The 25620-nt window shown below is 46.4% G+C and overlaps 1 protein-coding gene across 1 annotated transcript in view; it reads right to left on the minus strand.

Moving 5' to 3' along the window:
- Ildr2 (immunoglobulin like domain containing receptor 2) overlaps positions 1-25620 on the minus strand; it is a 55090-nt gene that overhangs the window by 6663 nt on the left and 22807 nt on the right. The window contains exons 4-9 of the mRNA XM_055624433.1: positions 19456-19512; positions 16383-16529; positions 15202-15378; positions 6934-7047; positions 2346-2556; positions 737-1439 (exon numbers count right to left, since the gene is read on the minus strand). Of these exons, the coding sequence (XP_055480408.1) occupies positions 737-1439; positions 2346-2556; positions 6934-7047; positions 15202-15378; positions 16383-16529; positions 19456-19512 (1409 nt within the window). The remainder of the gene's footprint in view (positions 1-736; positions 1440-2345; positions 2557-6933; positions 7048-15201; positions 15379-16382; positions 16530-19455; positions 19513-25620) is intronic.

Raw genomic sequence — 25620 nt, forward strand, 5'->3', positions numbered from 1 at the left:
TGTGTGTGTGTGTGTGTGTGTGTGTGTGTGTGTGTGTGTGTGTGTGTGTGTAGAAATACTTCAGTGCCCCGCTGGGTACACATAACTGTACAGACTGCTGTTGCATTTACAGAGAAAGGGAACGAGCCTGTGCAGGCCCATGTACAAGAGAACTGAGCTGAGGCGAAGGCCTCCTTCAGGTGTGCAAGGCTGGCTGTACCCGGCGTTCACTCATTCAACAGTCAGGAAGAGGCTAAGCTGTCCTTTGCAATTAGCTCGGTGTTCCCGGGAGAGAGGAAGGGCCACAGAAGCACGCGTAGGTTATTTTGCATGCAGGCCGCAGAAACCCGGGTAAAGGCTGGCGGGGCAGCTCTCCATTTGAAGGGCTTTCCTACCATCATCTATACGTTACCTGCTCTTAAAAAAATGTTTTATTGTGGTGGCGTGTGATGTGCTGGTGACCCCAGCACTCGGGGAGGCAGAGGCAGGAGGATCGCTGTGACTTCGAGGCCAGCCCGGTCTACAAAACGAGTCGGGGACAGCCAAGGCTACACAGAGAAACCCTATCTAACCTCCCTCCCCCCAAAGTTTCGTCGTTCCCTCACCTCTTGAGGGCCCCACGGTTACCTTCTCCACCTGACCTTGACGCCTGGGCGCCTCTCTCTGGGCCTCCAACCCCATATATTCCCGCCAGGGGCCCTGCAACCTCACACCCCCCCTCCCCCGGCCCCGGGAAGGATTCGGGGTGCACCCTCACGGTTTTCTTGGCGGGGTCCTTTTTCCTCCTCTTCTCCGAGTTGCTGTGGAAGGGCAGGTCGCGGCCGCGGTAGGACGGGCCCCGGCTCAGCTCGCCCCGGTTCAGCTCCAGCTCGCTGTAGGGAGGCAGCGCGTCGTCGTCGGCCGCGTCGTCGTCCTCCTCCTCCTCGCCCTCGCTGGCCCCGGCCTTGTAGGTGGCGGGCGGGGACCAGGCGTAGTAGGAGGCGCTGCGGGGGCCGAGCTGCGCGCCCAGCTTGGACGGCGTCTCCAGGCTGCCGCCGCCGCCGCGGCTGGTGCTGTCGGGCCGCGCCTGGCGCTCCAGCACGCTGCTCAGGTACGAGTGGTCGTACTTGGGCGCGGTGCCCGGCGTCCGGCTCACCAGGCGCGGCAGCGGCGCCTCCTCGGGCGGCCGGCGGCGAGCCGGGCTGTAGGTCCAGCCGCGCTCGCCGTCCCCCGGGGGCTCGCGGCCGCGGCTGCGCCCGTAGTACTCGTCCAGCGAGCCGTCCTGGTAGAAGGCCCCGTGGGCCCGCGCCTCCGAGCGCTCGAAGCGGCTCCCGGCCCGCGCCTCGTGGCTGTTGCCATTGGCTCGCCGCGACCGCTGGCCGTAGGAGTCTGCGAAGGCCGCCAGCTCGTCCATCGACACGGCCGGCACGCCCGTGGCGAAGTTCTTCCGCGACAGCATCTCGGATTTGGAGCGCGGCTGGCTGCGGGGCAGATGGTTGCTGGTTACCGAGCGGGCACGCATCCCTTGCAGGGCATCCCCAGAGCTCCAGGGGCCCGGCCTCAACCCTCCACCCAGCGAGACGAATGACCCTTTAAGCTGCAAGTCCAGCGAGAGCAACCCTGGCTCTCTCAGGAGTTTGTGTGAAGGACCCGGATGGAGTTGTGTATCTGAAAACACCTTTCGATCTCCGTGGTGCCGAACCGCACAGATCACCTTCTGATCACGATGAGACCCTTGGCTGACAGCCACGAGCCTCCACCCACCCTCACAGCCACAGCAACCCAGCAGACTGGAATATTTGGTGACCTAGAGAGGACTGTTCCTCTGTCAGAGGCAGGGCCCAAGTTACCTGTTAAGTCAGGAGGCCAGGAGACCTCTGCAGTGGGTAAAAGAGAGGTTGGGAGCGGGGGTGGGGCTACTGTCCCTCAAGGACAGACGATGGGTGATGGTGGCATGCAGGGAGGAAGCTGTCACACAAACTGTTAAACATTGTTTGGACTTGTCACCGGGAACTTTGTTTCCTCACCTTAAAGCAGGAACTTTAACAGTAGCTGCCTTCTAGAAGTATAAGGATTAATTACAAGAGTGTTAATAGGATGGCATGGCTGCCGTTCACACGACAAACGATCAGGACAATGGAGATGGCGGGTGGGCATCTGTAAAGGTCATAGGATCGAGCTTACGGAGAGATCAATGTCCCCGTTCATTAAGGGGCCTAAGATGAACATTTCGAAAGCCTTACCTGATTTCTTCTCACGTGTGGTACCACAAGGCTATACTATGTGTAAGAAAGGGACATCCCATAGTCTATAGAAAGCGATGTAGCAGAATAACCTAGAAGAGATGCCCGGTGCCCTCCCCTCACCCACCCACTCACTGCCATCACCTGAGCCTGAAGCTCTCACGGTCCTCTTTGTTATACTCCAGGGCCGGCCCCCGGCTGGTCCCACTGTTGCCTCCCACGCCCGGCCAGTAGTCAGGATTGCTCTCCAAGTCCCCAGACATAGGGAACTGCTTGTTCCGCATCTGGTGGTAGGACTGGCGGAAATTGCTGTCGTCCTCGTGCAGGGAGCTGAGTTCCGAGATGGCGTTGTTATCTGCGGGGACAAAATCGGGCATCGCTGGTTTCTACGTGTGAGGAAGGGAATGCTGGGAGGGGCCGAGATCACACACTCCACAAATGCCTGCCTGGGGGAGGGTGGGGGTCTTGGTCCTGACCAGTGTGCGCTGGAGATCTGCACAGGTGGTATCTGTGTGCCTAGCTCAGCAGGAATTGGCTCCGGCCCAAACCCAACTTGCTTACGGAGAGGACGAGGACGGCTTCCTACGTGCTGTTCTTGGAACAGGAAGACAGTTGCCTTTGTTCTACCTAAGGCAGGCTTCCCAGAGCTCAGAGGCCTGCAGCTGGCCTCCTGGTACATCATCGCCCTTGTTCAAATGTTTTTCTCTGTCCTGTATAATTTCTGTGATGAACTTCAATGATCCCGGCCACATTGGGCCAAAGAGACAAAGAGCAGGGGGAAAGCCGTCACTCCTACACAGCACCTTCTCTACTTGCCTGCCTAGCCAGCATCAAGATCACACTTTAGAAGAGGCTCACGCCCGGGCGGTGGCACACAACTGTGAACCCAGCACTCAGGACGCAGAAGCAGGGGGATTGCTGTGAGCTCGAGGCCAGCTTCCTCTACAAGGCAAGTCTAGGACAGCCAAGGCTACACAGAGAGACCTTGTCTCAAAAGAGAGACAGAGAGAGAGGAGGAGGAGGAGGACTCCTCTCTCCTTCAGCCATTCCATTCCCCAGAGAGCAGGAAGCCAGGTAGAGAGGATGTGCACACGTGATTTTCGAACACTCACCGTTTAGACCACACACATGTAGGAACCTGTAATGCCCTGTTCAAGTAGCACCAGATCTACTCCCAAGGCTGAGTAGCCTTGTTCCCGCCCTCCCAAAGCACTGTGTATGTGGTCCTGAGTGGCCAGACTTCACCTTTTTGTCCCCCGGGACCCTAAAAAAAATGTAAGAAAGGTGCCTGGTCACAGCTTTCTCCTTTCCTAAGCAGCTTTGTGCAGAAGCACTTATGACCTAGGACCAGAATTTTTATCTGGGCTGGAAAAAAAAAAATAACAAAAAAATTTGATTATTTGTATATCTTAGAAATGTGTTGAATTTCATTTTACTTAACAAACCTAATGAACCTATTTGCAAGGTAACCAAATCCACTTGTTTTCTAGATATTTTCATTGAGACTTCAAAAATATTATTAAAGACAACATTTACTGGCTTAAGTCCTTGCTTCTGAGTGAAAGGTGAGCCGAGACTAGATGTGGGAGGCAGAACTGTGTATCCTAGGTTCCCTCTGCCTTCCCTCCATCCCCTGTGGTACTGGGAGAAGCAGAGGAATTTTGTACAACAGCAGGACCTCCTGGTCTTGTTTTACTGAACACACACGACAATCACAATTTACTTATGGGGTCATTTGGTATTAAATTACAATAAAAATTTAGTCTTGTGTACCTCTTAAAGAGATAAACTATGCCGTGCCTGTTTGCGTGTGTGTGTGTGTGTGTGTGTGTGTGTGTGTGCCTATGTATATATATCTGGAAGCCAGAAGACTTCATGTGTTTACCTTACTCTCTCACTAAATTTGGAGCTAAGCCATGACCAGCAATGCTCAGTGCTCCTCTCTCTGCCCTCTTACAGAGCTGGGGTTACAGGAAACTGCAGCCACATCCAGCTTTTTTCATAGAGGCCAGAGTCCAAACTGTGGTCCTTGTGCCTGCACAGCAAACACTCATACACACTGAGCCCTTAGGCCATTTTTTTTTAAATCAGCTCACAGACTATTGGTTAGAATCTAGAATGTTCCCTCACAATCCCCATGAACTCCAGCTTCCTAGTAGACACAAAGGAAAAAAAAAAAAAAAGCTTTAAAACACACTTGATGAGACCATCACAAAACAGTATTGTTGGCTCAGAATGTTCCATAAATTTCGAGGAATACTTGACCTTTTTCATTTCCCCAGATGGTAAGAACTATCAGCATTTGTCCACTCATAGTAACAAGCTATACAGGGTGTATATTACACTAAACATTCTGCCAGGTTGAACATGAGCATCAACCCCTTGATAGACATGGAATACTGCCAGTCTGGGACAGGAGTAGAACAACATTTTCTGTAAAGGACCAGCCAGGGAATAAACATTGTAGGCTTCGTAAGCCACACTGGTTATAACCATTCAGCTCTGCCATTCAAAAGAAGTTATAGAAGATATATAAGTGCATTAGCCTGGCTGTGTTCCAATAAAAAACCCAGAAATTGAAATGCCTGTGTCCAGGAGACACTGTTTGCAGACTCCTGCTCTAGACATTCCAAGAATATAAGCATCCAGGAGTGGCTACCACTTTTAAGGGGTATCACAAAGGAGAAGCACAGTGACCAGCGAATTCATGACTGTGGACCTCACATCCCCAATTCTTACAGAATCTGTGAGACTACGGTAAAATCTATTTTACAATGAGATTCTCAAGACTGCCCCAATTCCATGGTCTGCTCTGCTTTTCAGAACAGAGCCAGACCTCTAGAATGAACTATATTCCTGCGTCATTCCACACAGCTGCTGTACTGTCAATCTGCAGGTACTAGGTGGTCTGGGTGCCAGTCTTGGCACTGGCCCACATGCTGCCACTGGTTGTATGGTGGCAAGGAGGCCAGTTTAGGTTTAGCTCAAAAGCTTTTGTATGTAAGTCACAAGCTTGGGAATCACCTGAGTTCCTCTAATTCCTTTACTGCACCCCAGAGCTGCTTCTCCTCCCTCATCTGAACACCGCAAAGATCTCTTTCCATTCTAAGATTCCACCACACTGAGACCAGCTCCTGAACACCTCTGGGATCAAGGTAGTTCAGCCAAGAGATGCCACATACACTCAAGTCCATTCTTTACTTTCCATCCTCGTTATTCACTGTTCCTCTAAGCCGTGATACTAGTGGATTTCTTGCCCATGCTTCTCATTTGATCTGGGACTCTCTCTCTTCTCTGTCCCCTTACAGAGATCCATGACAACACTGTTACAACCAGCTTGTCAAGTGCAGTGACATCTGCATTCCTGACATTCCAATCTGGAGATGGTCTTTTTATAGTCCCTTCGGTGGGAGGATACAGCAATGGCTGCAGCAGAGACAGGATGAATTTAGAATTGTAAACTGGGTGGAATATGTTGTCCTTAATCTGAATAAAGTTCCTCTAGTCTGGAACTGTTTTCCCAACAGCTCCATCAAGTCTCTTGTTGGTTCCAAGAAGAAGAATAAGAAGGTTCAAAGAAAGTGCCTAGTGACCTCACCACCAGGCTTGCCAGCACCCTCTTGATAATTAGCCCATCTGAGTCAGACCTGCCCCGTTCTGCCTCCCATGATAGACAGTAATTTGGAATCCACTCTGAAGAATCAGCAGTGTCAGCTGCAGCCTCCAAGGGCTGTGGATAAGTTAAGGGTTGGGGGCCTGCCACCAACAGACTCAGTAATTAGAACTTCCTTTGACAAGAAGCCCAGCCTCTCTGCTCACCCTGAAATCTCTGTGGTTTGGGCATCTCAGAGGCATGCCAGCCCCTTTTTCCTAGACTCATTTACCAGACTTCTTATTTCACTTTCAATGAAGCCTCCGTGTGGCAAGTCAGCATCTGGGTTGCTTAATGCGAGGGCCTTCCAGGTTGGAGAAAGCTGAAACTGAATAGCTACTTCTTGAGTGTGTGTGTGTGTGTGTGTGTGTGTGTGTGTGTGTGTGTGTCTGTGCGCGCATGTGAGCGAGGATGCTCACATATGCAAATGAAATAGGTTGACATAGTATCTTCCTTGATACTCTCAACCTTAGTTGAGAGAAAGGGTCTCTGAATGGACTTGAAGTTCTCTGGCTGGCTAAAATGGTCATCCACAGAGAGACAGGAATTGGCTTGTTTCTGCCAACTCAGGGCTGGGGTTATTAATGTGATCTATTGGCCCAGCTTTTACACGGGTGCTGGGAATCTGAACATGGGTCTACATGCTTGCACTCATGCTGGGGACCAGAGCACGGGTGCTCATGCTTGCTCAGCAATGGCTCTACTGACTGAGCCATCTCACACCTTGAGTAACTATTTTGAGTATTACTTAAAGAGTATTATGTGCGCATTATAACAGTATCTCTGTTCTAATGAAACGTTTTAAACCCAGGATTACTAGACCACAGCAACCGGCACAGAACGCCCCACAGGGAGACAACATAAGCCACATGTGACTGCCCCACCCTTCCCACCGGAAGCCCCTTCTAGTCCCTCCCATGTTCTCAGAGGTGCTTCCTGTGGTTGTGTTTCGAGCACACCTGCTGGCTCAGTGCTTCAAATATGATGACATGACACACACATACCCCCAACCACCCCGTGTCCCCTTTAGCTACCAAATCTTAATGAAGCACAGATCACATGAAACTAACAGATGCTCACATCTGCCCCTCATCCTTCTGGCTGGATCAAACTGAGCCAGCTCCTTCTCCACATAGTACAGGACCTTCATGGAGTCTCTCTCCTTGTCAGCTTGGATCCGGTAACCTTTGCGAACTGTGGAGGAAAGCGGAAGAGGGTGAGCTACAAACGTACAGTCAAGAAAAGGAGGCCTCCGCTCATTTTCACTAAGCAGAAAACATGGTTCCCAGTTACGACAATTCTTTTTGCAGTCATCCAGAAATAATAAACTACAGTTTATATATGGGGGGTAGGGGTACACTTGTCATCCTCTATCAGGAACAAAGAAACTGGAGGTCAGCGACCAAGCCCCACTGCAGTGTCCTTTGAGTCATGTGTCACCCCTTCCTTCCTGTTGCCAGACCTACAGCTATACCGAAGGCTCATCTCTGCAGAGCCTCTGAGTTCCATTGGAGAAGCAAAGTCACACTAAAGAGAAAGAGACCCCGTTCTAGGTTTAGGGCACACGTCCCTCTCCAGCATGAGGTTCACACCTTCGCTTGGTAGGAGCTCAGGTAACTTTAAGACAGATCTCCCACCATCACAAAGGCAGACTGAAAGCCTCTAGTTGCCTGGGAGATGGCGAAAAAAAAAATCCCTTAAGCTGGATGGTACGTGCCTAAGAGCTAATATTAGATTCTAAACTACATACACAGCAGCACAAAACAAGCTGTGCGACACCACGGATTTCTAATCGTACTTCCCTTGTATTTCCTTAGCATTTTCCTTTTAGGAAAAAGGAATGCCATATTTTAGATGTGACTAATTTAATTCGACCTGCTGCTTTGTGGTTAGAGACAGGTGTTATTTTTCAGGGCTTAATAAAAAAAAAAATACAAAACTAAAGCAAGGGAAATAATAACCATCTCCTACGTCTCCATTACTCACATTGCCAGAGACAAATGCTGTTCGTGCCCTGTATCACTTTCACTCCACCAGCCCAAAGGGTGATAAGACAAGAGGCATAATGGATAAATGGGGGGAGGGCGATGAAGATGAGAAAGGGACATGAAGGGTAAGTAGACAATACTTACTGGACACCTGCAATGTGCCAGGCACTATGCCGAATGTTTACAAGGATGCTCGTCCCTCACAACTATGCAAGCTGGCAGCCACGTTTGGTGGTTGAACAACTCTGGCGAAGGAGGATTTTAGAACATGGCTTGGAATAGTTGGCAGCGCCCGGCATTGAGTCATGAGATCTCATTACCTGGATTAGGGCGTCGCACCTCTCTACAGTGTAGAAGGAGATGTGATGTTTGGTTTCGGTTGGTTGGTTGGTTGGTTGGGTGGTTGTTTTTAAAGACGTAGATGAAGAAGGCAAGATAGGTAAAGCCCAGAGTAGGCAGTAGGTGTGGTCTTCGGAGCATTCCAGGGAGTGAATGCATGCAGCATGGCCTTCCCTGTCTTTTACCCAGCAGGGATGTAAAATGGGTAGCCAAAAACCCCCACTCCAACACCACCTGTTCCCAAAGTGGTGCACACAACAAAAATACGGAGAATACAGAGATGTATATGCATTCAATAAAAGTGGTGTTTCGTGTCTCTGGATGCATTGCTCTGTGGACAGCTCCACCACCCAACCTCTAGCTACTTACATGGAAGATTAAAATATAAGGTTCTACAATGTTCTAATCACAATCCAAGCACTGGAAGAGAAAAAGCCGCCCACTCACCCTCCTGCAGGTGCACAGATTTTTCTGTGTGAGAAAATACTGGGCAGGCCATGTCCATCTCAAATTGTGAAATGACTTAGAAAAAAAATTTAATGAGTCTTCAGCACATAGTTTTCAGTGACTCCTTCTACCAGAGGTTAGATCCATCCATAAAGCCTGTGCCAACGGAATTATTAGCAGAAATGATTTTATTTATCAAGCTGCACGTTCTTCCACCTCTGCAGAGGCATTTACAGGGTGGTACAGACAGTTCAATTAAAATACAATTATCCCACAGAGCTGCTATGTCTGCACCAAGGCAGCTACGTCTGATGGATGAGGTGCAGAGCTGAGAAGCAGGGATCTGGGCATGGTGATACTGTAAAGCTTAGTGAGGGACTTCTGGAAGATGAAGAGCCATCGGGACTCAGTTTCCATGGGATTACTTCAAGGAGAGAGACAACTAAAGGCAAATGGGCGGGCCACTTGAGGGCTCTATAATGAACTGGGGTACTGAAAATGCCACCTCATCCAAAGAGCTTCCTTTGGTTCTTATGATTCTGTCTCTTTCTGTTCCAATCTTTTTCCCAACTTAAAAATCATTTGATTTGAATTTGTGTTATAGGCCTTAATATATTCTAGTTTGTTCCAAGTCCTTTATATAGAAGTCTATAATCTTCTTAAGAATTTTTTGAAGATATTATAATTTAAGATTTCCATGTGCCTAAGACTGTGTTTTACGTATTTGTTGAATTACTCCCAACCTAAGAATGGAAGCGGTTCATGGCTTCTTTGGAAAGTGTATCCTCGCCTCCCATCGTTAATCCATAGGCCATAACCTCCATGAAGATAATTACCAGATTTCTCTGTTCACCTACAAATCTCTAGTATCTGGCATAGAGCCTGGCACATTTTAGACACTCAAAACATGCACGTTCAAATGAATGGATGAAGGCACGGTTAAATGAGTGAATGAATGAATAAAAACTGTGACCAGCAAGTGTTTCTGTGGGTTACAAAGTATGGTATAGGGAGCTATGTGGGTGATTTACTGGAGGATTTTAATCAGGAAGGGAAGGGCTTGAATGGTAGCCTGAGGAAGCAAGAAGGTTTTGTGGCTGTCATCTCTGACAGCCATTTTCTGAGGAAAGAATGCCAGCATTGGGGAGGGGGTGTCCTCCACCTGCAGCCCTGGCTCTGCCTAGGTATTTTTCATATGGGAAGCACTCTACCCACATAAAGGTCATGGGCTAGGGAAGGCTATATATAACTAGGTACCAGCTGTTTCCCAGAAGAGAGAGAGAGAGAGAGGAGATGGAGGTGGGGAAGGTTATGCCAAGCAACAGCTGGAGGAGCTTAGATTGTTTTCAGTGTCATTAGAAAAAATTACACTCCTCATTATGACTCAGATGAGATTGTGTGCACGGGTTATCAATCTCTGGGAAGTTACAGTAACTACAGCCTCATGGGAAGAGGATAGTTTCAGCTTTCAATCCTGGCATGAAAAAGAGACTCTACTGTGCCAGAATATTTCATTTGACTCCTCCATCCCAGCAGCCTTGAGACTTCAGAGGTTTAAACTCTTCTAATTTGTCAAAAGACAGAGGCAAATGATTGCTCTTCAGACTTTGGGTGCACCATCCATTCAGTGTCAGTTGCTAAAAATCAAGACAATTCTCCCTTCAAAGGGTGTGGAATTTTTATATAAAATTGTTAAGCTGCAAGTTTGATTGTAGAGCACACTAAATTCTTCTTGCATTTCCATAGAATCTGGCTCTGTGTCACATATGTGCTCAAGAGCATATGAGTCACCAGAAAAACCTTTCCTCATCTTCTCCGACAGTGTGATTTTTTTTCCCTTCTGATTGCATTACAGTTTCTCTATATCCTCCTCTGTATTTCTTATCCATTTTATTTCCTTTAACAAGACTTCAGTAACCATCGTGCTAGACTATGATTTTCTCATTTCTTTGAGGGCAGGTGAAATTTGTAATTTTTTTTAAATGGCTGGCTTTGAACTTGCTATACATTCCAGGTTGATCTCAAACTTGTGGCTCCTCTCACCTCTGCCTCCTGAGTGCTAGGGTTATAAGTGTGTGTCACCAGCCCAAGCTATAGATTATCCCTTGATTTGAAAACATGTAGAGCCATGGAGGGCACATGCCTATGATCCCAATATATGGGATACCGAGGTCAGAGATTGCCCTGAGCTGGAGCTATCCTGGACTACATAACACTTTTGAAGCCATCCAAGGTCATATAGTAAGAAAACCAAAACAACCATCCAGAAAACCCTCATGGAATGGCATCAGGTTGTTTTTATCTATAATTTAAAGGCAAGAGAACTCTTTGAAGTGTGGTGGTATTTTAGTAAGAAATGTCCTAGGCTATCGGCCGAAGTCCAGTGTATTTAGAAAATGATTTTTTCCTGGTGATGCTTCAGATCGGGGTCACTGATGATTTATTTCTGTTTCCCAGTTCAGCCTGGTCCAAGTCCTTTGGTTTGCGTGGCTCTCCAGACTTCAGCCCCTCTCTTATTAATCTTCTAATTTTAACTTTACTAGAGAGAGGACATTAGAAAATTCCCTGTGATGCCAAGCCATAATCTCAAAAACCTATTATTAAAGAATTTACACTACTGTTTTGACCTAATCAAGGTTGGATTATTTTTCAATTTCCCCATTTATAGCCCAAATCTGACGTAAAAAACCTGCTCATCAGGCAGTCTCCAAGGTGTACTTCCATCGACACACGTTTGTTCTTCCCGTCCTATCTTAATGAGCTCAGTAAGGCTGTTTATGGATGATGGAACAGCTGCCAGATTCCACCCCCAGGGTGACAGCAGCTCAAAGAAGTGATTCTTAAAATTTGCCTGTTCTGTGTACATACAGTAGGCATATATATAGACACACACCTCTATTAGGTTTAAAATGACACTTCAGAATCCTACCTGTCTACTTGATTCTTTAGTCAGAAGGATGAATGGAGTTCAGGTATACTGGGATAACATGGATTAAAGCAAGGCAAGAGGAGGGGTAGGAGCTGTTTTAGCAAGCCAGACAGGAGGTAGTAGCAATGAGGACCACAACAGTTACAGTAGAGATGGAGGGAAAGAAGACAATTCGAGGGGAAAGTATAATCTGAAGGCCTTGGTGACCAACTGGACAAGAAAAGTGAAAAAAAGAGTAAGAGTAGAATTCCTGTTTTCGATTTGAGCCGCTAGGCAGAAAATGATGCTACCAACTAAGATAAGTTATATAGACTCTGGTTTGAAGATGAAACATTAGACTGAGTTTTCCTAGTTAAGGTTTAAATGTCTATAAGACATCAACCTGGAGACATTCAGAACAGTTGGATATGTGGGCTTTAACAGCAGAAGAGAAGATGGGAAAATCATGACTGGGAATTATCAGCAGATGGATGATGGCTGAAGCTATGAGAGTAGACAGGATTTTTCAGAGAGCAGACCACAAACAGAGCAGGAACGCCAACATCAGGAAGACACAGAGAGGAAGAAAGCAGCACCGTTGGAACAGGTAGAGAAACAAGCAGGAGGAGGAGTGAGAAAGGCACAGAAGGATGATTGCATCAGGCGTGCCCAGCATCTTAGATAAGTCAAGAGAGGTTGAGGGCTGAGAAGCTGCCATCGGATTTAGCCACCGGGCAGCAAGGCGGGACCAAGATGGAAGTTAGCCGAGTTGGTGAGAGGGAAGGAAACAGACACATCAGGCATTCAAAGCTCGCTCAAGAAGGCTGGGTGCGAGGAGCAGAGAAGGACTGGACAAACAACATCAGTGTAGTTTACGAAGGGTTGTGTTCCTGCAGCAGAGCCCTGAGCGTGTTTTGACTGGTGGAAGGAAAGAGACTCTGAGACAGAAGGTTGGAGCTGTGAGGTGGGAACCAGACGAGGTGTGGGTATTCAGCAGAGAACCCGACCAAGATGGATCCAGAACAGCCTAGGAGATGCCCATCTTTTGTCACAGCAACAGAGAGGCACTTAAGTAGTGGCTGTGAATAACGGGGTGAAAAAAATCAACATGCCTCTTCTCCTCTCCCATTTGGTGACTGAGGGGCTCGCTCTTTTCTGCGTATCTCATCGCCGCTGTCTTTCCTAACTAACGTTCAGAACGGTGTTGTGTACAAATGCATCCCGAGAGTTACTGTTCCAGATGATTAGCCCGGTGCTGGAGTGGTATAAAAATATAAAAAAGTGGAATTCATATTTTTATAAATCAATGTTTCTTAACATTTCTAGTGTTCCTTAAAGAATAATCTACATTGGCCCAATCTGTCTTCACTAAGCTAAAATTGGCTAAACATCATCAATAGCACCGCCCATGAGTCTGGGAATGTGCTACTTAGGGACTGTAAAAAACTCTGTCCTGATGCTACAAGACACACGTATCATGACAACATGGTCTCGGAATAGTTGTGGTCAGCTCTAGTTGCCATCTTTCCTCTATTTCCCGGCTGATAGGATGAACTCTAGTTTTGCTCACTTCCAAGGCGAGGAGTTGTTAGGCCTGAGAGGTGAATCTTTGTGAGCTCAAGCCCATTTGGTTTAGCAATGGGTATGGGACACAATTCTTCCAGATGAAATTGCTGGAAAAGGGTTTCTTAGAAGAAGGAAGAGCTCCTGGAAAACATTTTCTCGCTTTGGGAAAAGCGGCACAAAGATCAAACTCTCTGTCTCTCCAAAGGTATCTACTGCCCAGAACTACTGCTGTCATCAAGGGAGCCAGCCAAAGGGACAAAGCATGTGGCTAAAGAGGAAAGCACAAAACACAGGAAGAACTCTGTCCTACAGGGATGCCACCAGACAGGTGAGCATCGAAGGCAGCAACTACCGTGTCTTGGGAATTCTTGTCATGATACATTTTTTTTTTCTGCTCCTAAATGCAGTTGGTTAATATGGTTAATAAGATGCAGCCAAAATGATTAAAACCGTGAGAAGCAGGAATGGAGAAAAGATTAAGGTCAGTTCTACATAGAACTGTATTACGGTCTGTTCTACATAGAAAGTTCCAGGCTAGCCAAAGCTACATAGTTAGCCCCTCGGGGAGGGGAGGGGAGGGGAGGGGAGGGTGAGGAGAAAAAGAGAGTGGGGGGAGAGAGAGAAGAAGGAGGAGGAAAAGAAGAAGAAAAAGAAAAAGAAGAAATACTTGCTAGATAAGACTTCTTTTATTGTGATAATCTGTTAACTAAAGAGTAAGGTGAGTTCAGGTAAGACGGGAAGAAGGAACTTTGGTGTAAAGGGAAAGCAGCCACTGAGTACGCGTGAAGCTCCACTCTTTCCTGTGCCCATCCTTCCTTCAGGGAAACGGACTATGCTGTCTATCTTTTGCTTTCTCTGCAGGTCCTTGATCATTAGCTTCTCCTTCTCAGTTGTGACTCATTCCCAGACGTCAGAATTCTACTAATAGTTCCAGGGAAGAGAAAAACACAAATACCAATTACTCATTGAGGATATCCACTCCTGCCGCAGCCAGGCCCTGGAGGTTCATTATGTGGGCCCCTTATCGTTTCTCACCTCCCACACATACGAACCACAGTCACCAAAATCAGCTATGCATGCAGCCTTAACCTCCGCAGCCTTGTAATCCTGTGCCTCCAAGAAGGTTGCCTCCCAGCATCTCTCTACCTCTCCACTCTGCTTTGCCCCCTTGCCCTCTACTCCCCCCAAATACTCATCTTATCCCAAATAAAGCTGATTGTCCCTCTAATCAGCCCTCTTTACCAAATACTGAATTTCTGCCTATGATCTGTAGTGCTGAATAACTCGGGGCCATCCTGGAGTCTTCCTCTGCTTCATTTTTTAACACCTCAGTTCTTTCAAAGCATTTCTCAGATTTACCTTGGCATTTCGACTCCCACTGTCTCCATCATAAACCAGATGCTCATATAACTGAACAACGTATTCAGAGCTTTGTTCTCCATCTCTGAGCTCCTCTCCCACCTTGCCACCTGCCAGCTCTCCACTCAGCAATCTGCCTACAGCGGCTCTCACTTGCTCTTTTGGAGAGGTAACAAGGCTCGCTCTGATCTCCATCAAATCCTTCTGTGTTTTCCCAGGCCATCTGACCAGCTGGACACCTAAATGCTCACATTGTGTGCTCTGGGATTTCACTCTACTACCGACCTCGCTTCTTTGGGACAGTCAGCAGCCACACAGTTTTCTTAAATCTTCCTCATCCCTCCTGGTCCAGTTCAGATCTCATCGCCTCCATGAAGACGCTGTAATAACTCCAATCCATTCCCTCCTTATTCGCCACGGTCTACTGTCCAGCTCACTGCTGAATACAGTCCTGAATACTAGGTGGGCATCAGATCACTTTTAACCACATGACCATCGTTTAAATGGCAAACTCCTTCTTATAGTCTTAGAGCACTAAAAGGAAAACAAGGGCCAGAGTGTCCTGTAACCCTTGAAAAGCCTGATTTGCACCCCCCAAAAGATATCTGCCTCAGCTGGATGGGCCCCCTTTCTGGACCGGAGATTGCTGTTTTCCCAGAGATACATTACTGAAGAACTGGCTGTCCTCATCAGCAAGGAATGAGGAGGGGTTGGGATGGGGTGGGGCGGGGCTACAGTTACCACTGTGATTTCCTCCCGTGGAGTCACTTGGTGCCAAGGGAGGCGGATGCGGCTTGTCCATCAGCATGCCAGAAGAGGGGGCTCCTCCCAAAGGGACAGAGGGGATGGAGTAGGGGCCAGGGACACCGGAGACAGAGGGAGGGTACCCGGCCTTGGCTGCTTTCCCTGCTTCATACACTGTGGAGGGAGATGAAGAGCAAGAGAGATTATGTAGTCCCGCCCTCCACAACCCTCGTGCCCGGAATCCCTGAGGTTCCATTATTTCAAGGGAGCTCCTAGACAAACGTATATTCATTCTTCCAGGGCTGAACTGGTTCACTGGAATTATTAGAACCACCCCCACCCCACCCCCGGATTCCTCCAGCTCCACGAAAAAGGCAGCAATGTGAGGAATGGCAGTGTTCAGAATCAGGCAACTGAACAACGCTGAGGTGGATCGAGGAGCTGTCATGGCAGCATCTCCACTTGGGACTGCCCTGAGTAGAAGCTACTGTGGTCCCTCCAGAGGGGGCTAGCAAAGGGGTCATTCAGGGATGCTTCCAGGAGGAACGAAGCAAGCACTGGGTATGCACGTGGCCCCTGAGCCAGTAGCCTCGCTCCTGCTGACACTGTTTCACTCCTAAAGATTCTAAAGATAGAGTGTACCTCTCTCTTTCAAGATGTATTCAGTTTATGGTTGGGACATCAAACTCAATGTCTTCATGGGCTTGGCCAGTAAGCCAAACTTCCTGTGAATCCCCAAATTTGGACTGATCCCTTCCTGTGCCCATTTTCACCCTATGGGTAAATAAAATTCACCGATGTCTGCTGGGTGGTGCCGAAAAGTCAGTTTTTATACTCTGGTTTATAAAGGGAAGGTGTTCTCTGCATTCGAGGAGACTGGCCAGCGCAGGGTTTCTCTGTTTGAACGCTCCAAGGGGAGGGCACAGCTTTGCCCCACAACTCCGCCATCCTGACCCTGCCCTTCCTTTAATCTGCAATGTCCATGAACACTAGGAATGCGTGATGGGTATGCATGAAGAGCATGCAGGTGTGCATGGAGTTGAGGCAGGGAACAAGGATGGTCTTCCCTGAAGCCAGAGGTGAGGGGTGGAGGAGGAACTTAGGGCACATGGCTGTCGGATGGAAGGGCAGCGACATTCCTTTGGCTTGCTCCCCTCCCCCCACAGATCCCTACTCACAGGCCTGAGGGCAGCAGCAGGTCTCCGGGCAGCACGGGCAGCGGACGTAGCAGCAGCAACTGTGGGGACAGCATTGGCACCAGCAGATCCCCACCAGCACGAAGAAGAGGAGGATCCCCAGGATCACCAGGCCAACGAACACCCACTCTGGAAGGATGTACAAAGAGATCTACTCGAGGCAGGCCCTTCAGGACAGGGCATACATGGTGGGTGTCTCCCTGCAAAAGAGGTGAGCGGGAAGAGCCTGCGAAGAAAGGGCATCTAACTAGGACAGAGAGGCCCCAGACTCACGAAGAACTCGGAGTGAGAAATGCCAGGCCACAGAGGGAAAAATAAATCAGGCGGCCTGTATCTCTTGGGGTGCATCAAGTCACCAGCCCTGTGGCTGGAGACTTTGGGGTTCTGAACTGGAGAAAATGTTCAACTGTTGACTCTATCGGAATAAAGGCAGGGCAAAAGCTGGGGGGTGGGGTCTTGCGTGCTGGGCCCCTAACTGGTGGATCCTGAAAACGCTTGTCTTTTATAATGAAACCAATCTTGTTTGTAAGTGAAAGGTCCTTGCCCTAATCGGTGGTCCATGCCTATAGCTCCAGCACTCAGAAGGCTGAGACAGAGAGATCAAAGCAACCTGCGCTACAAAGTGAGACCCTGCCTCAAACAAACAAAATCTGTAAATCTTGAGGTGGGGAAGGGCCATGTGCCTTCGTGGCCTACATAGATCACCTCTATGTGGTCCAGGCCCAGTGTGCATTCATCTGCTTTCCTGGGACAGCTTTCCTGTCATCAGCACTGGGGCAGAGATCCAAAACTCTTGCTTAAACCTCCATAACGATCCATCATTAGTGGGAGGGGAGCAAAGAGGCATAGCTTCAAATAGAGAAGATATAGCTCCCTTCCCATGGTATGGGTTTGGTTTGATTACACTCAAAATGACCGTGCCAGCCCGCCATCATAGCCAAAAATTAGGTGGCTCAGAGCACTCAGGCTGAAATGAGCTTAGCTAATATGTTTGTCAACTTCTATAATTTTCATAGCTCTGTCTGAGGCTGAACATGAATTTTCTCTAATTTGCTCATCCAAAAGATTCAAAAGGAAGCAATTCTATCTGGCTTACATAAAAGTGACTGTGACTCTTGGGTGACTTGTCTCAATGTCATACTATTGGGCTTGGGGATGAGTCCATGTCTTTCCTGGAGACTTGGACAGACTGCTATGAACCACGTTTTCCTTAAAAGCCAATAGATCAAAATGGTTGAAAGCCACCCACTCCAAATCCCTTTAGAATGAGCCTTCGTAGACATTGTTCTTCTTAAAGCTTGGTTATTAACTATCCCTTCCATTAAATGAATGTTCATTTGGGAACTTGAGAACGTAATTTTTACATGTAAGAGTTTTATGACAGTGGTTGAGTCATTTGACCTTTGGATGGAACATCATTTCCTTAGAAAGAAAATAAGCAGCTCATGTTTTCTGAATGGCCCCCACTTATCCATCAGCAATACATTCAAGTGCAGGCTAACCTCTCTTCAACTAGGGACTGAGAAGGCTTTGTGTCTGACTTGAACTGTGAGGAGAACATTCTTGTTGAGGATAATAAGTAGCATGAGGTTTAGCCTAAGCCTTGTAAGCAACAAGGTGGGGGTTTATCCCGGAGGTGGCTTCGGCCAACTATAGGAATAGAAGCAGTTACAGAAAAAAAGACTAGCAAGTTATCCTGAGAAACAAAAGAATGCTGTCTGAGCTTGGTTTGGCCATGCTTGCCTGTAATCCCAACACTTGGAAGAGTGCTTTCTTCAGAGAGAGGATTGCTCTGAATTTAAAGGCTAGCCTGGGCTGCACAGCAAGTCTACCAGATGAGCCAAGCCTACAGTAGCAAGACCCCTTCTCAGTAAATGGGTAAATAAATAGGTAAATAAATAAAGAAATCAGTGAAAGTGTTCTTGGAGTCAAAGAGAGGGAAATTAAGGTGAACAGGACTGAACATAAAATACAGAAACTCTCTCTCAGACTTGGGAGATACAATATTTTACTTTGAAACATTAGATGTGACATTTTTATCTGTGTAAATAAACGCTTAAAAGTTGAGGGGACACTTGATAAGGGCGGTTCCAAGGAGAATGTCTCTCGGTGTCCTTGAGGGCTACATCAATAAGGAAAAGGTCTGGGTCTGGTTGGCCAACTAAAGGTCAAGGGCTGGATGAATTCACAGAAGAACAATTAGTGGAGCTGGATTTTGAAGACTCTGGACATTTATTAAAATTTCAATCAACCAAACTCCAATGACCAGGGATATGTTCTATCTCTCTGTTTCTATTAGGAAGACCTAGCAGATCTGGCAGAAATCAAACCTCATTATTCCCTTTGCCATCCCTTTAACGAGTATCATCTTTTCTATAGTTCATTTTTAGTTTTCCCTGAACCTCCTTCAATTGCAAGCTACAGTTCAACACCAGACTGGTTTGTGTGGCTGGGACCGTCACCTGAAGCTACATGAAAAGATGCAGCCATGTATTTGAGGCAAATGATCTTGACATATGGTCCATGGGTGCCTAGGGATTTCCAGGGTCTAAATATACAAGTACAGGTCTGTGAATTCATGCTTTGGCAGGAAGAAGGAAGACCTGACCTTCCTAGGTTTAAAAAATATATTTTTTTGGTAATGTTACAAAAGGCACGTCAGTGTACCATAATTGCATAAGAGTGAATGAGCATATAATTTAGGAAATAAGGAATACAAATAAATAATACTGAAAGGCACATAGCTATCTGGGTAGCTATGTGAGATCCTGAGATGAGCCTTAAGATAACCAATGATGTGGCAGGCAGGACACCAAGGGACTGGGGCCCTGTTTCCACTATTCTTAATTCTCATTATTCTTTTAGGACCTAGGAACAGAAGGCATACAAAAGGCTTATCCAAGGGGATTAGTTCATCCTGGAGAAAGACAATGAACATTATGTAGATGAATGAACCAAAAAACAGAACAAAACAAAAAACAAACCAGTAATTAGTGACTAACGCAGAAGCAGACAGACGGAGTGACAGCAGATAAAGAGTTAAATGGCCGGATACCTGGCATAATCTCCACAGCGAAGCTGGGCAAGAGGTCAGCAAGCAGCCCTGTCCTGCCTAGAAGAAGCAGAAGGGAAAGAAGAAGGAAAGAGGTTACTCCAAAGGGAAACGCAGCCCTGTTCCTGGCTGTGCCATGCTCACAGGGCCATTGCTCTGTATGCTCTGTGGTGGGGGAGGCACATCAAGGCCAGGCTTCGTAAAGAGATGACTATACCAAGCGCCTCTGGCAGCCATCGGGGGGAAGGGTGCACCTATCCTAGGTGGAAGCAGAAAGGGGGACCTTATCTCTGACTATTTATAAGAAGAGGAAATCTCTGCCTCCGTATGAGGAACAGTGCTTGAGCAGACTGACATGCACCAGCTCCAAGCATTCACACAGCCTTCTCCACGCACTTCAGTGGAAAGTCAAACCCATCTGTATCTAAACATTCAATCTACATTTTCATACAACCCATACACAGCCCCATGTCCATATAAAAACAAAAGTACATATTTGGTTTTAACTTAGAATTAACCAGCCACATGATTCTATTTATGGCTTAAAGATATTTCAATGATTAAAATGTTCAAAGGCAATGAAAAGATAACGCTAGACCGGCAACACACTTCTCTACACTCCTTCTGGCTTCAGAAATACTTGGTACATATGTATATGGTATGGTTTTCCCATATGGTACCCACAGCTGGCATTGCATGTACTCGAGTGCCTTCTGTGTGATATTGCATAGAAACTTCAAGACTGTGTCAGAACAGGTGCTTCTCAAGGCTTCTGGGAAGTGAAGAGCTGCACAGGAAATACGATGCTAGGCGATGTGAGGGAGGAGGTGAAGCAGACTTACAGGAGATGTTCTGTGTGGTTCACCAGATTCATATATCAAGGGAAAGCCCTGTGGTATCACTATCAGCCTACAGCTTTGCTAACAAAACAGAGAGCTGTACCAGGATCAAGAAGCAATCGCCCTTCCTCTCTGTCTTGTGATGATAAAAGGTGATACAGCTAAGGCATGCAACTGAATCCTTTTTTACATCAACACATGGCAAACATCTCCAGGACAGCTCCATCCAATGATGGTACAATGCCAACAACATGGGTAATTTTAGCTTTTCTATTAATAACATAAAAAATGTACAGACAAACAAATAATTAACTTAATATCATTTTTTTCACTTATGCCAGCATCCACAACATTGTCATTTCAAGGGCTCTGTAACCACCTGTAGCTGTTGAACATCATATTTCTATAAGCCCACAGTGTTGTAGCTTATACTAAGGATGATTTTCCATTATGAATCTAGTTAATGACTTGGACCACAACATATCTAGAGATGCGTAAAACATTTGTAGGTAAACACAGCTCTAAACAGTAAGCATAAATGAATGCTCTCATTTAACTAGATGCAACAAGAGGTATATTTGCAAGTTATGTTAGTCCAGATTGAACACACACACACACACACACACATACACACACACACACACACACACACACACACACACAGCGCTATAGCTTTCCATCCATCCATAGTCCTACAGCCATATAAAAACAAAACATGTGCACATGGATTTTGCTCATCTAGAAAACAACTTTATTGCTTCCCAGCCTTTTGGTTAAGATCAAGTATAGAAAAAAAAATGTGTGTTTTACATTTTGAGTCTTAAAATCATAGCTGGTCACTTGTCTTCTTCTTCTATAAGGAAGTGCACTGAAAAGCAGCTCTGACAAAGGTCAAAGGGGGAAAGGCACTATGGGGCACTATGGGAGGATCCAGCAGCTGAGGAAAAACAGTAACGAGTAAGGAGAAAGCAATCTTTGTTCCACAAGAGCAAGAGGGTACCATGGTAACATGCATCCTGGTCAAGCCTCCTGCAAGGGTGACAGGTCCACATTTGGAAAGCTACATGCATATTCCAAGGCAATATTATCATTGGCTGATGCTTTAGCACAGCTCTGCTGGAGCAAGCCTTGGCGAGAAGAGCTCTCTTCTTGAACCTCCATTTTTGCACAGCTGACATGGGAAGGTGGTTCTGAGACTTGCAAGGTCTCTTAGGAGGAAAGCCAAATGGGCATTAAGAAAGGTGTCCTGCCAAGAGAACACAGCCCACAGAATAGGGGCTCACAGGGACTGAAGTGACAATCATGGGACCCTACACGGGTCTGAGCTAGGTCTTTTGCACATATACCTGTTAGCTGGGTGTTCTTGAGGGACTCTTAAGAGTGGGAGGCTGTCCCTGATTCTTTATCTGCTCTTGGGACCCTTTTCCTCCTACTGGGGTGCCTCACCCAGCCTTGATATGAGGGTTTGCACCTAGTCTTATTGTAACTTGTTATGTGATATCCCTGGGAGGCCTGATTTTTTTTTTTTTAAGGGAAACAGGATCTGGGGGAGAGGGAAGGTGGTGGGGAGGACTGGGAAGAGTAGAGGGAGGGAAAACTGCAATCAGAGTGTATTGTATGAGAGATGAACAAAAGAAAAAAAGAAAGGTGTCCCCCAAGGCTTACACAGTTCCCTAGGTAAGAGACGCCATGGAGTCTGAGCCCAAATTCTGAGCACGTGATTAAAAGCACACACTGATCTCATCCGGAATGTTCTCTAAAAATATGTCTTGGAAACTCAACAAGGGGATAAACAGATGGTCAAGGACTTTAGAAATTGGGACCTTAGATGTCTCTTTCACGCATACGTAGTGTTCATTACCATATGACAGCCAATGACCAAGAGAGGAGTAAGCAAGATTTGTTAACATAACAGTTATCAGACGTTTGATGGTAGATTTTCGTTGTGTCTTCCTCCCCAGACAATCAGTTGGTATACATATTGTATCTAGTTAAATGAGAATCTGTGTTCATGCTTATTCTGCAGATCTTAAGTCTACCAGGTGTGCTGTGGGCCACATGACTAATTAGAACCATGATATAAATTTACTCTTTATATAAGCTACCAATTTGTAGGCTGTCTCATGACGTTAGCCATATTATTTATAGAAGGTATATAGGTGGGTATGTGTGTTTATACATATAATTTTTATTCATTCATTCATTCATTCATTCATTCATTCATTCGGGGTTTCTGGAGAGGGAGACTTGCTATGAAGCCCAGTCTAGCATGCATGTCATGATGCTCCCCCCTCTGCCTTTTGAGGGCTTTGATTACTGATACATGACACCACCTGTGGTTAGGATAGCTATTAACTGTAACGCATCCATACAGCCAAAGAGGATATGGTTTTCACACTTACTCCACTTGTTATGTCATAAAAACACTGGAGCGGGAGTCAAGGCAGTCAGGGATGCTGTGACATTGGTTTACGTGGTGGCTACCTCAGGCAAATCCCTCCCTTTCCTGGTCTCAGTCTTCTCATAGTAGGTAGAAAAGCTGGGATGTTACGGTGTATATACATCGTGTTTTTCTGAGAGAGTTCTGATTTATGCCCATGGTGTTGATGTAATTACTAACAGGCAACAATGTTTGCTTGCAAATTATCCTTATTTGGGCAATGAATGACATGGTCACCATTTTAAGTTCTCAAACCTTATACTCAGTGCATGGGATTTCAAACTCAAATGTCCATAGGAACAAACTGGTGATGCAAGTTTTATCACAGCTGAATATCTGTGAGACAAGAGGAACACAGGATGGTGGTGGTGGTGGTGGTGGTGGTGGTGGTGGTGGTGTGTGTGTGTGTGTGTGTGTGTGGTTAGCAAATGGCAGTGTCTTTATGGGACCACTGCTTTTGACTCTAGCCAACTGTTGCCCGATAGGAATGTATTAGGTGATCCTCTGCTCAAGTTCACCTGATCCCCGATTTGATGGCGAAATATCTTAACTTTTAAATGTTAAGCAATTTAATTCATGTATTTTAAAAATAGTGGATAAGCCAAACAAAATATGCTTCTGGGCTGTACATTACCTCGCGATCGTGAGCTTGTGGCCTCCAAAGGGTAAATACACACAGCAAAGGATGGATTTCCCCCTAGGCTGTTTGTGTTACCTTGACAGTGCTCTAAAATTGCTTCCTCATGCAGAATGACAGCTCTGGTTACCAATGTTCAAAAAAAAAAAATTTCAGAGCAGCAGTACTACACGCTGTTTCCTTAGCCTTTCCTACTTCTGGGGACCCAGAATGGGCAAGCATAGGAGACAGAACAAAGAAGAGAACTTTATTTTGCACTCCAGACCTTTTCTTTTCTTTTCTTTTCTTTTCTTTTCTTCCTTCCTTCCTTCTTCTGTCTTCCTTCCTTTCTTCTTCCTTCCTTTATTTTTTTGTAATTGAAAACTATAAACTAAAGAAATATGGATAGGAAACTCACAAACTTTGACACTCCAACAGGGAGACCTACATTAAGCTTCTCATTTTCCTTGAAGCAACAGTGAGTAGCTGATGCTTCCAGAGGTAAAGGCTTCCCATAATGCACTTGAGTAGAGTTAGCCCCAGGGAGGCATGGGTGAATGAGAGTCTTTCAGTGAAGTGGGTGAAATTAAATGTCTTTAGAATTCAGGACATAGTAAGAGTTTGGGGATAGCGGACAACAGCAGTATATCAACAGCGCAAAAGTACAGAGCTCTCTGGCTTTTATACCGTGACTCTGATTTTATTGGAGCTAAAGGCATTTTAAAAATTGAATTTATGCTGGAATCTTATATTTCTGAGAACCATTTCGCTTCCAGTTCCTGCCCTAACAATTCCTAAGAAGTGCTACTGTCAGTTAGAAATGCACCATCGTTTCTTCTATTCTATCACATCCAGTGAGGGTCTGATCTTAAGAGTATGGATACAATAGCAGTAAATAGACCCTGCGTTTCAGCAGCACTTCACTGTGCTTTTGAATCACTGTTATTCTTCCAGAACTCAGCTTAAGAGAGGTAATTATAAGTCACTTTAATGTCTGGGGAAAGAGGGGAAGCAGACCCTGTGGATAGAAGGCCATATTTACTCTTTTCAAATCACAGCTCAAGCTATCAGTAGAAAATATGGTTTTCATGTAAGCACTCTGTTTTCTGCAAAGCTTGCAAGATCCATTACTTTAAGGAAATTTCCACATGAATAAGCCAAATGCACGAAGCACCCTGATAGCTTGTGCATGCACGCACACACACACACGCACCAGCTCCATAGCATGCTGGCATACACTTCACAGCCACACGGGTTCCCTGGGTTGAATGCTCAGGGTAGAAACACGCACTGTGAACGCACGATTTGCATATCTTCCCTCCTAAGTGTCAAATCCAGCTGTTTCCTCACCCAGCCACTTTCAAGTTATCCCCAGTGGAGCTGTGTGTCCATATTCCTCACTTCCAAATGTCTCCTGCCCACTCATTCATTCACTCAGCAAAGATGTGCATATTTCGTCAGGTGGAGACAGAAGCAGGAACAGAGCAAGGTCGCTGGTGAGGCTTATTCTAGCCACGCCCACCCACGCAGCTGGGAGGCCGACATAAGACATAAGAACTCCAGTTTGGTCATTTGCTTCTTTGTCATAAGACTTACTGATCTCAAGGGACTTTCTTCCTGCTGTGTTTGCTTTTGTCAGCCTCCTTTGACTGTGTGTATGTGTGGTGTGATTGTGTATATACATGTTCACATGTACTTGGGCATGTATGTGTGTGCAGGTATCTGTGCATGGAGGTCAGAGGTTGACATCAGATGTCTTACTCAATTCCTCTTGACCTTACTTTTTGAGGCAGGGTCTCTCGCTTGACTCTAGGGCTCGCTGACTTGGCTCATCTAGCAAGCCGGCTACCTCTGGTGTCCCCTGTCTACGCCTTCTATGTGCTGGGATTATAGGCAGTCTGTCGGCTGGCATTTACAGAGATTCTAGGTCCTCATGCTTGTCGAGCAAGTGGTTCTACCCAGCATCCATCTCCTTTGCCTTTTGGACATCAAGATCCATATGGTCATGGGGCTGTAGCTGGAGACCTAGTCCTTGCCACGCTTCCTTCCTCTCTATTTCACAGCTATGTCTTTGCACATGTCATAGTTTGCTTATTAATGGCATTTCTCCCAACGTGCTAATTTCTTTTCTTGGTAGCCAGGGTCCTCATGGTAGAAGGTCATTGCTTCCTTTAGCAAAACAATTATTTGAACTGCACGGATCCAGGGCTTACAACTCAGTCTACAGGGCTCCAAAATATGTTCTGACAGAGCCCAGTACGGTTGCTCCAATA

The sequence above is a fragment of the Psammomys obesus genome, unplaced genomic scaffold, assembly GCF_907164565.1.
Source record: "Psammomys obesus unplaced genomic scaffold, mPsaObe1.curated_primary_1811, whole genome shotgun sequence".
In the NCBI taxonomy this organism is placed as follows: Eukaryota; Metazoa; Chordata; class Mammalia; order Rodentia; family Muridae; genus Psammomys; species Psammomys obesus.